This window comes from Apiotrichum porosum (assembly GCF_003942205.1).
Source record: "Apiotrichum porosum strain DSM 27194 chromosome Unknown scaffold_3, whole genome shotgun sequence".
Taxonomy (NCBI): domain Eukaryota; kingdom Fungi; phylum Basidiomycota; class Tremellomycetes; order Trichosporonales; family Trichosporonaceae; genus Apiotrichum; species Apiotrichum porosum.
The window spans coordinates 508,851-521,270 of NW_021167110.1; the positions used below are offsets into that span (position 1 = coordinate 508,851).

General features: G+C 60.9%; 1 protein-coding gene across 1 annotated transcript; it reads left to right on the forward strand.

Moving 5' to 3' along the window:
* Positions 1-1,064: 1,064 nt before the first annotated feature.
* On the forward strand, positions 1,065-12,379 carry EHS24_005787 (uncharacterized protein; the record flags this gene model as incomplete). Its single annotated transcript, XM_028621269.1, has 4 exons — positions 1,065-1,712; positions 1,753-1,860; positions 1,903-11,884; positions 11,934-12,379. 4 exons carry the CDS (start codon positions 1,065-1,067, stop codon positions 12,377-12,379), a joined length of 11,184 nt encoding a protein of 3,727 aa, XP_028477721.1.
* Between the last annotated feature and the right edge of the window lie 41 nt (positions 12,380-12,420).

Genomic DNA, 12,420 nt, shown 5'->3' on the forward strand with positions numbered 1-12,420 from the left:
AGAATATTGTAGACAGGAGATTCTACATTCGATAGACAACTACCCAACCCCCTGCTGGCGCTAGCCGCATGACAGATGAAAACCACACTGCGGGGCCGTTACACCAAACCCACCCAACGCATACTGCGTTTCCACATGAAAAACACACTACGGGGCCGTGACACCAAATCCCCCCTAATTATCCCTAAACGCATAGTGCGTTTCCAACCAGTCCGAAATACACACTACTGTTTTTACTTTTTTTTTGTTCTCTTCTGATGTGATTCGAACCCGTTTTTCAGTGCCCGCCCCGCTGCGCGCCACTGCAGCCTCGACACACCTTTCCAGGCCCTATACGGCCCGAGGAAAGGTTATGTATGGGCTTCGGCAAGGTGCAGAAGGTGGGGGGGGGGGGGGGGGGGGGGGTCCGAGTAGCATATCATCGCGCAGTTTCATAGAGTGGATTGTATTAATTGTACCCGGCTGCCCACCCAGCTGCACCGGTGTGCAGGTGTCCAGCGTACCAGCGTACCAGCGGGCCAGCGGGCCAGCGTAGTACCAGCGTACCAGCGTCCAGCGTCCAAAGGCCACAGCCAGCCAAGGCAAGCGCCTGGGGGCGGCATTGACCAATTATTCTCCTTACGTAACTTACACAAAAGGTAATCGGTCAGACTCGCAATTAATAATTCGGTAACCTGTGAAGTCTCGTTGAACCTAATTGACTGCCTGAAACACCGAAAACGCCGACCCCAGCCTGGAGGGGCTCTTGATTTCTCGACTGACCCCGCCCCGTCCTACGGCCACCCACCCACCCAGGCCACCCACTCCCTCCGCCACCAGCCGCGCGACTTGGCCTTTTGCTCTTTCACGCGAACTCAGCAACAACATCTCTTTCAACATATCCCCCCGACCCGCGCGCCTGTAATCCACCCCTACCTCCCCCTTTTATCCAGCCTACACCTTCCCCACTCTAGCACACCTCGTCTTCCACCCCTACGACCACGCGAATGAGCCCAAGAGGCGGTCACTCGGCCTAAGCAGCTCGTGACCACCTCCACCTCCTCCAAACCCAACCCTCGAAAGCAATGGCCGCGCCGTCCACCAACCGTTCAGGTCGGCCACGCAAGGCATCCACTGCAACAGCACCCATGCCAGCAATCGAAACACCCGTCCCCTCTGGACCGTCTACTGCTGGCATCGCACCCACCGCCGTCACAGCCATGACTACGACCGGCCCGATGACAGTCGCAGAGTGCGAGGCGCTCGCCGCCCAGCTCACCGACACGAGCACGCCGATGCGCCGTCGTATGGAGATTGCCAGCGAGCTGCGTGACTCTGCAGAGTCCAACCGCGACTATGCCTTTTACGACAAGTACCTGGGCGTCTTCATCCCTGCGCTCGTCCAGATCCTGGGCGAGGAGAAGCACATTGTGTTCGTCAAGGACAACTCGGAACAGCGGTTCCGCCACACCCTCCTCGCCTACCTCCAGCGTCTCCCCCACAACGAACCGTTCCGCCAGTACGAGGCCAAGGTCATGGAGCTTATGGTCAAGCTCCTCAAGGTCGAGAACGAGGACAATGCGCTCCTGTGCATCAAGATTATGATCGACGGCTTCCGTAGCCACAAGGACCAGGCCGAGCCATTTGTCGAGCCGTTCCTCGAGCTCGTCAAGCAGATGTATGGCAACCTCAAGGGTGTCGTGGAAAAGGAGTTTGGCTCGCCAGGCGGCAAGGTGAGTAGCTATTCGTTCGAATTCATCAGCTAACATTCAGCAACCATCCACCAACCCGTCCACCCCAGCGAGTGACGGCCAGCCGGCACCACCACAGGCATCGTCGTCCTCACACACACAACTCTCGCACGCCTTGCACTCTCCCAAGGTGCTCACTGAATGCCCCATCGCCGTTGTCCTCATCTTCCAGACGTACAAGTCGGTCATGGGCCCCGCCATGCTTGACCTGTCGCCGCTTGTGATGGAGAGCATCAAGATCCAGCCCGAGCCCCAGCGCATTGCACACCACGAGGCCAAGGAGCGCGGCGAGATTTTCGTTGGCGTGGCACCAGGCATCAGCAACCGGGAGATGTACACCGAGCTCATCAAGACGCAGGTCAAGACCATGGCGTTCTTGGCCTATGTCCTTCGTGGGTCGTCCCAGGCCAACGTCAAGGACTACCTCGAAGTCTTCCCCGAGGCGTGTATCCGACTCTTGCGCGACTGCCCCCCCGAGGACGTCAGTACCCGCAAGGAACTCCTCGTCGCCACCCGTCACATCCTCACTGCCGATTCGCGGTCCTCGTTCATTCCTTACATTGACACGCTGCTCGAGGAGCGCGTGCTTGTGGGCACGGGTGTGTCGAGTCGCGAGCTGCTGCGACCCCTCGCGTCGTCCGTCGTGGCCGACCTCATCCACCACGTCCGCAACGAGCTTCCCATCGCCCAGCTGAACCGCGTCGTGTACGTCTTTTCGTGCAACCTCAACGATGCCACCTTCTCGAGCTCCATCCAGACCATGTGCGCCAAGCTGCTCAACACGATCGTCGACTCGATTGCCAACAAGGGCGACGCCGAGCAGTCTGCTCGCCTCATGAAGAGCATGTTCATCTCTTCGTTGGAAAAGCTCCAGGCCATGACCGAGGCGTACGACAAGCTCAAGGCGCTCTCTGTCCGCGACAAGGGCAAGGGCAAGGCCAAGGAGGAAGTGACTGCCACTCCTGCCGCGGCCGCTGCTGCTGTGGGAACGGATGTCACAATGGAGGATGCTACCGAGGACACGACCGCTGCGGACCGTCTCGCCTACGGCTGGCGTGAGATTGAACAGGCCATGCCCGTCAACCAGGTCGCCTACGCCAACGAGTCGCTCGAGACATTCTGTCGCGAAGCCAAGTACCTCTTCAAGACGCTCCTGCACACGTTCCGCACACTCCTCACGTACACGCGCCAGGGAGACAACCCTGTCCCGGCACCGGACGGCGAGCTGTTGTCGAGGTTCTTTGAGCACTCGTTGCGCGCCATTGCCATCTTTGACGCCAACCGCGATCCGCGCGAGCCCAAGGAGGCGATTGAGCTTCTCTCCCAGATCCTCCTCCTCTTTGACCCCCACGCGTTCCGGGAGGTGTGGACGACGCACATGGATTTCTTTGTCGAGAACGCCCTCACCAACGTGCACGTCTTCTCGGTGCTCCAGATCCTCATTACGCACGAGTCGGTTTCGCACCAGCTCGTCGCTATTACGCTCAAGCACCTGATGGCCCACCTCGACGAAGTGGGAAGCTACTCGCCCAAAAAGGCCAGTCTCACTCTGCGTCTGTTCAAGATTTCCTTCTTGGCGATCAACACGTACATTACGACCAACGAGGTGGTGCTTGTCCCTCACCTGCAGAAGCTCATCATGCGCTCGTTCTCGCTCGCACCCAAGGCCAACGACCCCACAGTCTACTACCAGATCCTGCGTGCCCTCTTCCGCTCCATTGGTGGTGGTCGCTTCGATCAGCTGTACAAGGAGGTCCTCCCCATTCTCCAGGAGATGCTCGACAACCTCTCCTACCTCCTCCAGCACGCCATCGATCCGGTCCAGCGCGACCTGTTTGTCGAGCTCACCCTCACTGTGCCCGTCCGTCTCACAAACCTCCTCCCTCACCTGAGCTACTTGATGAAGCCCCTGGTCCATGCTCTCCAAGCCGGACCAGAACTCATCAGCCAAGGTCTGCGCACGCTCGAGCTGTGCATCGACAACCTCACCGCCGACTTTTTGGACCCCACAATGTCTCCCGTGTTTCGCGAGCTCATGGGCGCACTGCACAAGCTCCTCAAGCCCGTGCCCGCCAACCGCAGCCACTCGCATGCTGCGGTCAAGATTCTCGGAAAGCTCGGTGGCCGCAACCGTCGTTTCAACGAGGTCGAGAACCTCCTGGAATACAAGCCCAAGCCGAACGACCTCACCGCTCCCATCTCGTTTGAGGGCAAGGTGTCGCGCTTTGAGCTGTCCCCGCTCGTGTCTGCTGCCGAGATGGCCGTCAGCCAAAAGCTCGATGCGTGCCAGGAGGACAGTCTCGAGGTGCTCATGCTCTCGGCCTTGACGGTCTTGCACGAGGACCGCAAGGACACCGAGGCGACACCCGTGTTCCGCACAACGATGAAGGCGCTCTTCCAGGCATGCCACCGGCCGCTGCTGTCCGAAAAGGCGCTCAAGTTTGTGCGCGATTTCTGCAGGCGCGTGTTCCTCGCCGAGCTCATGCGTACCGAGGACAAGAACGACAAGCTCCTGCCCGACGTCAACCACAGGCCGCGTGCCCTCCCTCTGACGCTTGCCATTACGGACGCCGTCGTCAACTGCCTTGCTGACGCAAACGGTGCCGAGCGCGACCAGCACGCCGAGACCCTGGGCAGCATCATCGCCGACTTTAAGGAGGTCGCCATGAAGCCCGAGTACGCATCCAACAAGGACACGTCGCGCAACATTGACCGTTTCGTCCTCACCTTTGTGCGCAGGTTCACCAACCTGTGCCAGGACGAAGACTGGAACCGCAAGATGGCCGGTGTCACCGCTATGAACGTGTTTGTGCGCGGGTCCGAGTTGAGCCGCAAGTACATTATCGACCTGGAAATCGAGTTTATCCGCGTCCTCATGTTTGCCCTGCGCGACGCACCGCGCGATCCTCCCAACCAGGTGCAAGGCATCATCGACCTGATCCAGCACCTGATCCGCACGTGTCAGTCGCAAGAGGACGGCAAGCAGCGCCAACCGCGTCTGACCGAGTTGCTCGTTCGCGAACTCAACTCGCAGACCAAGCTCGCGCGCGAGGCTGCCCAGTCGTCGCTCAAGCTCCTGGGCGAGGTGACCGACCAGCCCGTCTCCAACGTGTGCGGGTCCATTGCCCGCGCGGTCCTGCTCGACACGAACGCCGGCCCCATCTTCTCCAAGCCCCTCCGTGCCCTGTCGTCGTTTGCCATGCAGGTCGGCAACATTGACTGCGTCACCTACCTCATGGACCTGCGCCCCGCCGTGCCCGAGATCAACGACGAGTTTATCCGTCTTGTCCAGGAAGTGCTTGCGCTTGCCGACGTCGACGACGCGAGCCTCATCCCCAACAAGCGCGGTGAGCCGCCCAGCCACAAGCAGAGCTACTGGCTCAAGGCCCTGCGTATCGCCTGTCTCCGCATGCTCCGGTCGACCATGAACAACAAGGAGTTTAACGAGACGACAGCGCTTGCGCCGATCCGTCAGCGCATCATTACAGTCTACTTCAAGCACGTCTACTCGACGTCGCCCGAGATTGTCGATGTCGCGCACGAGGGTCTCCGCGACGTCATCCAGCAGCAGAACAAGCTGCCAAAGGAGGTCCTCCAGTCGGGGCTGCGTCCCATCTTGGTCAACTTGGCAGACGCCAAGCGCCTCAGCGTTCCTGGTCTCGAGGGCCTGGCGCGCTTCCTCGAGCTGCTCACCAACTACTTCAAGGTTGAGATTGGTGTCAAACTCCTGGACCACTTTGACACGCTCGCGGACGTGGCCATGCTCGCCAAGGCTGCCGCTGGACCCCTGGATGACAACCCGGATATTTCGCGCATGACTCGTCTGGTCAACATTTTCCGTCTCCTCCCCGCCACTGCCGTCCAGTACCTCAAGCAGCTGACCACTCAAGTTGTCAACGTCGAGGCGCAGCTGCACCAGAGCGCTCCGGGCCCGTTCACCGAGAACATTGCCCGTTACCTCGATCGGTACCACACTGAAGGCGCGACCAACTTGCTGGATAACATTCGCAACCAGCGTGTTGTCTGGACGTACCGCAACATTATTGCGTCGGGCAAGGCCCCGCAGCTGGTCAACGAGCTGTCAGAGCGTGCAGAGGCCATTTGCACCCTCACGTTTGCCAACCCGGAGCAGTTCGACCTCGTCCTCCCCGGTCTGTACATTATCCGCGAGCTGTCGCGCACGTCGCCGACGTGGCTGTCGGACCGCGAGCCCGTCCTCGAGGCGCTGGTCAACGTGTGGCGCTCCATCGTCACCCGCTCGCGCGATCCCAAGCAGGACATGACCAACGTGCACTACCAGACCATGCCCCCGCTCATCCTCGAGATGCTCATGAACGCCCTGGAGCAAAAGGAACACATTGCGCTCCTCTTCCACGTCGTCGAGGCGTACGAGATTCGCAGCAGTTTCGACCGCTCCCACGTCGCCTTCTTCCTCTACCAGCGCGTCGCGCTGCAGGAGTCGGTCGAGTACCGCCGCGAGGCGCTCGACTATTTCATGAACCTCTACGAGGACGACGTGGTGCCATGGGCGTTTAAGAGCAACGCGCTCCGCCTGGTGGTCAACCCGACTCTGCGTGTCTACTTTGGCGCTACCGGCGACGCGGCGTCGTCAACTCCCACCGCGCCGACCGAGGAGACGGACAAGGAGCCCAAGGACGACTTGATCACGCCCGCGCTGGTCACCAAGATTGCCGACCGCATGTGGCGTCCCCTGCAGTCGCCTACAATTGCTCGTCAGCGTGACGACACGCTCCTGATTGAGATCTTTGCGCTCACGACACTGCTCGTCAAGCATGCCGACAAGAAGATTGCCGACCAGCGTAAAGAGGTCTTTAGGTTGTCGTGGCTCGGCATCAACCTCCTCGAGCCCACCGTCAAGCTCATGGCTTACGTCCTCGCCGCGTCGTTCATGGCCAAGTTTGAGACGCCCGTCAAGTTTGTGCGTCTCACGTGGACTGGTCTTCTGCGTCTGAAGGAGAACGAGTCCAAGGCGCTCTTCCGTCAGGCCATCGATACCTTGGCGTCGTGTGTCCTCGTCCGCGACCCGCCGACTGGCAGCGGTATCCCCGACTGGGCGCAAAAGGTCAAGACGGTTCTCGTCGAGGAGGGTCACGCCACGAGCACGCTCGTTGTTGTCTGCGAGCTTCTCGTCAACCACCCGGACCTCTTCTACGACTACCGCGACCTCTATGTGCCGCACATTGCCATGTCGCTCCAGAAGCTTGGTTTCGTTGCCGCCGCCACCGCCGACATGAAGCGCCTGACTGTCGATGTTATCGAGCTCATCTTCCGCTGGGAGCGCAAGCGTATCGCCTCGCGCGACGAGGCACATCGCGACGACGCCACAGACGCCATGGACGTGGACGAGAAGGACGGCTCGGTTGCGTCGCCCGCAAAGCGCCAGCGTCTGGATCGTGCCGGTACGGCCGTGTCGAGCGCCAGCAGCGGTGGCTGGGTCACACCCGCTGCCACCCGTGAACTCATCACGGCCCACCTGCTGCGCATTGTCGCGTCGTCCAACGAGCCTGTCTCGCGCGGCGGTCTCACCAAGCGTGCGCTCGACCTGTTCAAGGAGATTCTGGGCCCGAAGGGCCTGCCCAACGTGTCGGTCAAGCTCGGCTTCTTCAACCGCACAATGTCCCAGGACATCAACGAGAACACTATTGGGACAGTCGCCAACTCGACCGAGGTCATCGCCGTCGTTGCCGAGTACCGCGACCAGCCGTGGATCCGCGGCAAGCTCGAGGTGTTCCGCAAGCTCCTCGAAAAGGTGTGGGTGTTTGACGACGCTACGCTGCACGAGACCATCCGTCCCCTCACCGAGCGCATGTTCGCCGAGCTCCCCGACGAGGAAGTCGCCGACTCGGAAGAGGACTCTCAAAAGCTCCTCAAGTACGTGTCCACCACTGTCAACAATGGTCTCCAGGCCAGCCTGCGTTCCAGCGCCGAGCTTCCCGGTACCATCTTCCTCCTCAAGTGCTGGCTCAAGGTTCAGCCCAAGCAGCTGCACAATGAGGGTCTCGCTTCGGGCGTTCTCCGTGTCCTGTCCAACCTCGTCAAGGTCCACACCACCAACAACGGCCCTGACCCGAGCTACCGTCTCATCATCTCGATCCTCGACGTGCTCCGCGACCGTGTGGCCGACCTGCGCGACCACCGCCGTTACCTCGTCAACATTCTCGGTGCGCTCATTGACAAGTCGACCAACCTCACGCTCTGCCGCTACCTGCTCGACATGGTGCGCCAGTGGGTCACCAAGGATGTCGACGGCCCCATTGTTGTCAAGGACAAGGCCCACCTGCTGTTGCGCATGGCCTCGTTTGAGACCCGCGATGACGCGCTGTTCAAGCAGTACCTCGACCTCATTTACGAGGTGTACGAGCTGCCCGTGCTCTCGGGTACGGACATTACGCACCGTCTCGAGCCCGCGTTCCTCCTTGGTACCCGCAGCAAGGACCCGGCTCAGCGCACAAAGTTCCTCGACAAGCTCGAGCAGACTCTCCCGCACGCGCTGGACGTTCGTCTCGAGTACCTCTACTCGCTCCAGAACTGGGAGACGCTCGCGGATAGCTACTGGATGCCGCAGATGCTGTCGCTGCTCCTCGGCGCGGCTGACCAGCGCGACGAGATCTTCCACAATGCCCTGTCGGCCATCACGCCCGGCGATGACCCGCTCGTGGCTCGGAACTGGCGTCTTGGCGATGTGGTCCAGTATGTCCGCCACCTGGCACACCTCGACCCTGTCCTCTGCCACCAGCTCTGGGTCACAATCTTCCCCAAGGTGTGGGGTGCGCTTTCGCGCCCCCAGCAGGCCGCGTTCACCCCGTACATTGCCAAGCTCCTGTGCAAGGACTACCACCACAAGCAGGCCGAGCTCAAGCCCAACGTCATCCAGACCCACCTCGAGGGCATCGTCTACTGCAAGCCGCCCGTCACCGTCCCACCCCTGCTCATCAAATACCTCGCCAAGACGTATAATGCGTGGTACGCCGGCTTTGAGATCCTCACCACTCTGGCCGACACGTACAAGGGCACCGACAACCTGCGCGATAGCTGCTCGGCAGCTCTGGGCGAGCTGTACGCCGACCTGAACGAGGACGACATGTTCTACGGCAACGCCCGGACCCGCTACGTCTACCCTGAGACCACTGCCGCGCTCATCCTCGAGCAAAACGGCAAGTGGCCCCAGGCGATGGAGATGTACGAGCAGACCATGCTCAAGGCCCGTCACGCCGCGCTCCCCTTCACCGAGGATGAGTTCTGTCTGTGGGAGGACCACTGGATCCTTGCAGCCCAAAAGCTCCAACACTGGGAGTCGCTCACTGAGCTGGCCCGCGCAGACAACAACCCCGACTTGTTGCTCGAGTGTGCGTGGCGCCTGTCAGACTGGGGCTCGCCGGACCGCGAGATGATCGAGAGCAACCTCAAGGCTGTGTCTGGTGTCCCGACACCGCGTCGCAAGATCTTTGAGGCGTTTACGGCCCTCATCAAGGCCCACGGATCGCGTGAGCCGCCAAACGACTTTATGCGTATCGTCGACGAGGCCCAGCAGGTTGCCATCCGCAAGTGGACCACGCTCCCAACGTCAACCACTGGCGCCCACATCCCGCTCCTGTGCCTGTTCCAGCAGGTGGTCGAGCTCAGTGAGGCGGCCCAAGTGTTTGACAGTCTGCAGATGACCACGGCCCAGACGCTCGAGGCCCGTGTCAACAGCGAGCTCAAGGGTATCTTCCAGACCTGGCGCGACCGTTTGCCCAACTTCTGGGACGACATCAGCGTCTGGTCAGACCTGCTTGCTTGGCGTCAGCACGTCTTCCAGGCCGTGACACGCGTCTATATGCCCATGGTTCCAGCCACCGAAGGTGTCACTCACGGCTACCGCGGTTACCACGAGACGGCTTGGATGATCAACCGTTTCGGCGAGGTCGCGCGTCGTCACGGTCTGCTCGATGTCTGCAGCACTGCGCTCAACAAGATTTACATGCTGCCCAACATTGAGATTTCCGAGGCGTTCCTCAAGCTCCGTGAGCAGGCGCTCTGCTACTTCCAGAAGCCGGACAAGTTCAGCGAGGGACTCGACAACATCTCCACGACCAACCTCATGTATTTCGCACAGCCTCAAAAGGCAGAGTTCCTCACGCTCAAGGGCATGTTCATCTCGCGCCTCGGCCAGGACTCGGACGCCAACGACGAGTTTGCCCATGCCGTCCAGATGGACTACAACTTGCCCAAGGCATGGGCAGAGTGGGGCAAGTTCAACGAGAAGATGTACCGCCAGCAGCCCGAGCAGCCGCCTGCCAACAGCAAGCCGGCGCCTGGACCGGGCGAAAAGGCCATGACCGACGCCGAGTGGGCCGAGTCCTGGGCCCAGGACCGCGCCCTCCGCGCCTCGTCGGCCGTCTCGTGCTACCTCCAGGCTGCTGGTCTGTACAACTCGCACAAGTCTCGCGCTCTCCTGCTCCGCGTTCTTTGGCTCTTGGGTCTCGACGACAGCCGCAACACGATCGCCAAGGCGTTTGAGGCGTACAAGGGCGACCTGGTCATCTGGTACTGGATCACCCTCATCCCCCAGCTCCTGCTCTCGCTCTCGCATCGCGAAGCCAGCATTGCTCGCCACATTCTCATGCACATCGCCAAGAGCTTCCCCCAGGCTCTGTTCTACTCGCTTCGTGTTACCCGTGAGGACTTTAGCAACGTCAAGAAGAGCCAGGTCCAGGCTGCCAACCGTGTCGCCATGGCCCGCAAGGCTGCCGAGGCCAAGGCCGCCGCCGCCAACGCCGCTGCGAACCCTGGCGCAGCTGCCGCGACGCCGGCTGACGCTGCTGCTGCGGCCGAGGTCAAGCCCGAGGCCAAGGAGGAGAAGCCCGATACTGCAGCTGCTGGTGCGGCGCTCCTCCCAGCCGCTGCAGCTGGTGCCCAGAACGGTGCTGCCAACGGTAGCAACGGCTCCATGGCGCCTCCCCAGCCTCCCCAGCGCACGGGCCCTCGCCAGCCTTGGGAGTTTGTCGACGATATTATCAACCACCTCAAGACGGGCGTCCCCCTTCTGGCGCTGTCAATGGAAAAGATGGTCGACCAGATCGGTTACCGCGCCAAGCCGAGCTCCGAGGAGGACATTTACCGCTTCTTCTCGGCGCTGCTCAACGACGCCATGGCGCAGTGGAGCACCCGCGGCACGTTCCTCAACGACGACACCGACCTGGGCCAGAGCACAAAGGACAACCTCCGCCGCTTCTCGATGAACCTCCACCCCGAGCTGCGTGCCGCTGTCGAAAACGACTTTATCAACGACCAGCCCAAGATGCGCGAGTACATCAAGCGTCTCCAGTCGTGGCGCGACTTTTACGAAAAGGCCATTGACGGCCGCGCGCGCTTCCAGCCCCTCGACATGAACGGCATCTCACTTACCGACTTCCACTATGCCCGCTTTGAGGAAGTCGAGGTGCCCGGCCAGTACGTGCAGCACATTGACCAGTCGGACGAGCTTGTGCGCATCAACCGCTTCCACCCGCGCGTCGAGCTGTGCCGCGGCTTTGGCTTCTGTTTCCGCCGCATCACCATGGTCGGCCACAACGGCACTCCCTACACGTTCAACGTCCAGATGCCCGCCGCACGTCACTGTCGCCGCGAGGAACGACTCGTCCAGCTGTTCCGTATCATGAACAGCGTGCTCAAGAAGCGCAAGGAGTCGCGCCGTCGCAACCTCCAGTTCCACCTCCCCACGGCCGTGGCCCTCGGCACCCAGCTGCGTCTCATCCAAAACGACAGCAGCTATGTGACGCTCCAGGAGATTTACGACGACTATGCCTTCTCGCACGGCATGACCCACGAGGACACCATTCTCGCATTCTGCGACCGCCAACGCCAGCTGCATGACCCGTCCATCCCGCGTACAGATGCGCGCTACATCCAGCTTAAGATGGAGATTATCGAGGAGATCCAGGCCAAGATGTTGCCCGAGAACGTTCTTACAAACTACATGATCAAGAACATGGCCGACTCGGAGGCCCTCTGGCTCATGCGCAAGCAGTTTGCCATGCAGACCGCCGCCACAGCATTCCTCACCTATGTCTGCTGCCTCAACAACCGCGCACCTAGCCGCTTCCACATCTCGCGCAAGACGGGCCAGATGTACATGACTGAGATGCTGCCATGTAAGTGTCGAAAAGGTGTGCCTGGTGCCATAGCTAACCTTTCCCGCAGCCTTCACCCAGGGTGCCCCGCTGTTCCACTCGTCCGAGGCCGTGCCATTCCGCCTCACGCCCAACATGCAGCACTTCATCACTCGCGTCGGCGTCGAGGGTGTCGTCACCGCGTCGGGCACCGCCATCGCCCACAGCCTCACCATGCCCGAGTTTGATCTCCAGAGCACACTCCACCTGTTCATCCGTGACGAGATCCTCACGTGGCAGAACACATACAACAAGGGTGGCGAGTCGCGGTCCGACGCACCGCTCACGGCACACGTGTACAAGAACGTCGACCAGTTTATCAAGCGCGCTGAGCTCATGGGATACATTGGCGAGCCAAAGGCCAACGAGCGCGTGGCCGGTGGGCCCTCGATCAACCACTCCATGGTTACCCTCATCAGCCAGGCGACCGCGCCGGCCCTCTTGGCAGCTATGCCTGAAACGTTCTTCTGCTTCTGAGCTGCTGGATTTTCTTTTTTTTGCTTTTAATGTTGTATTTT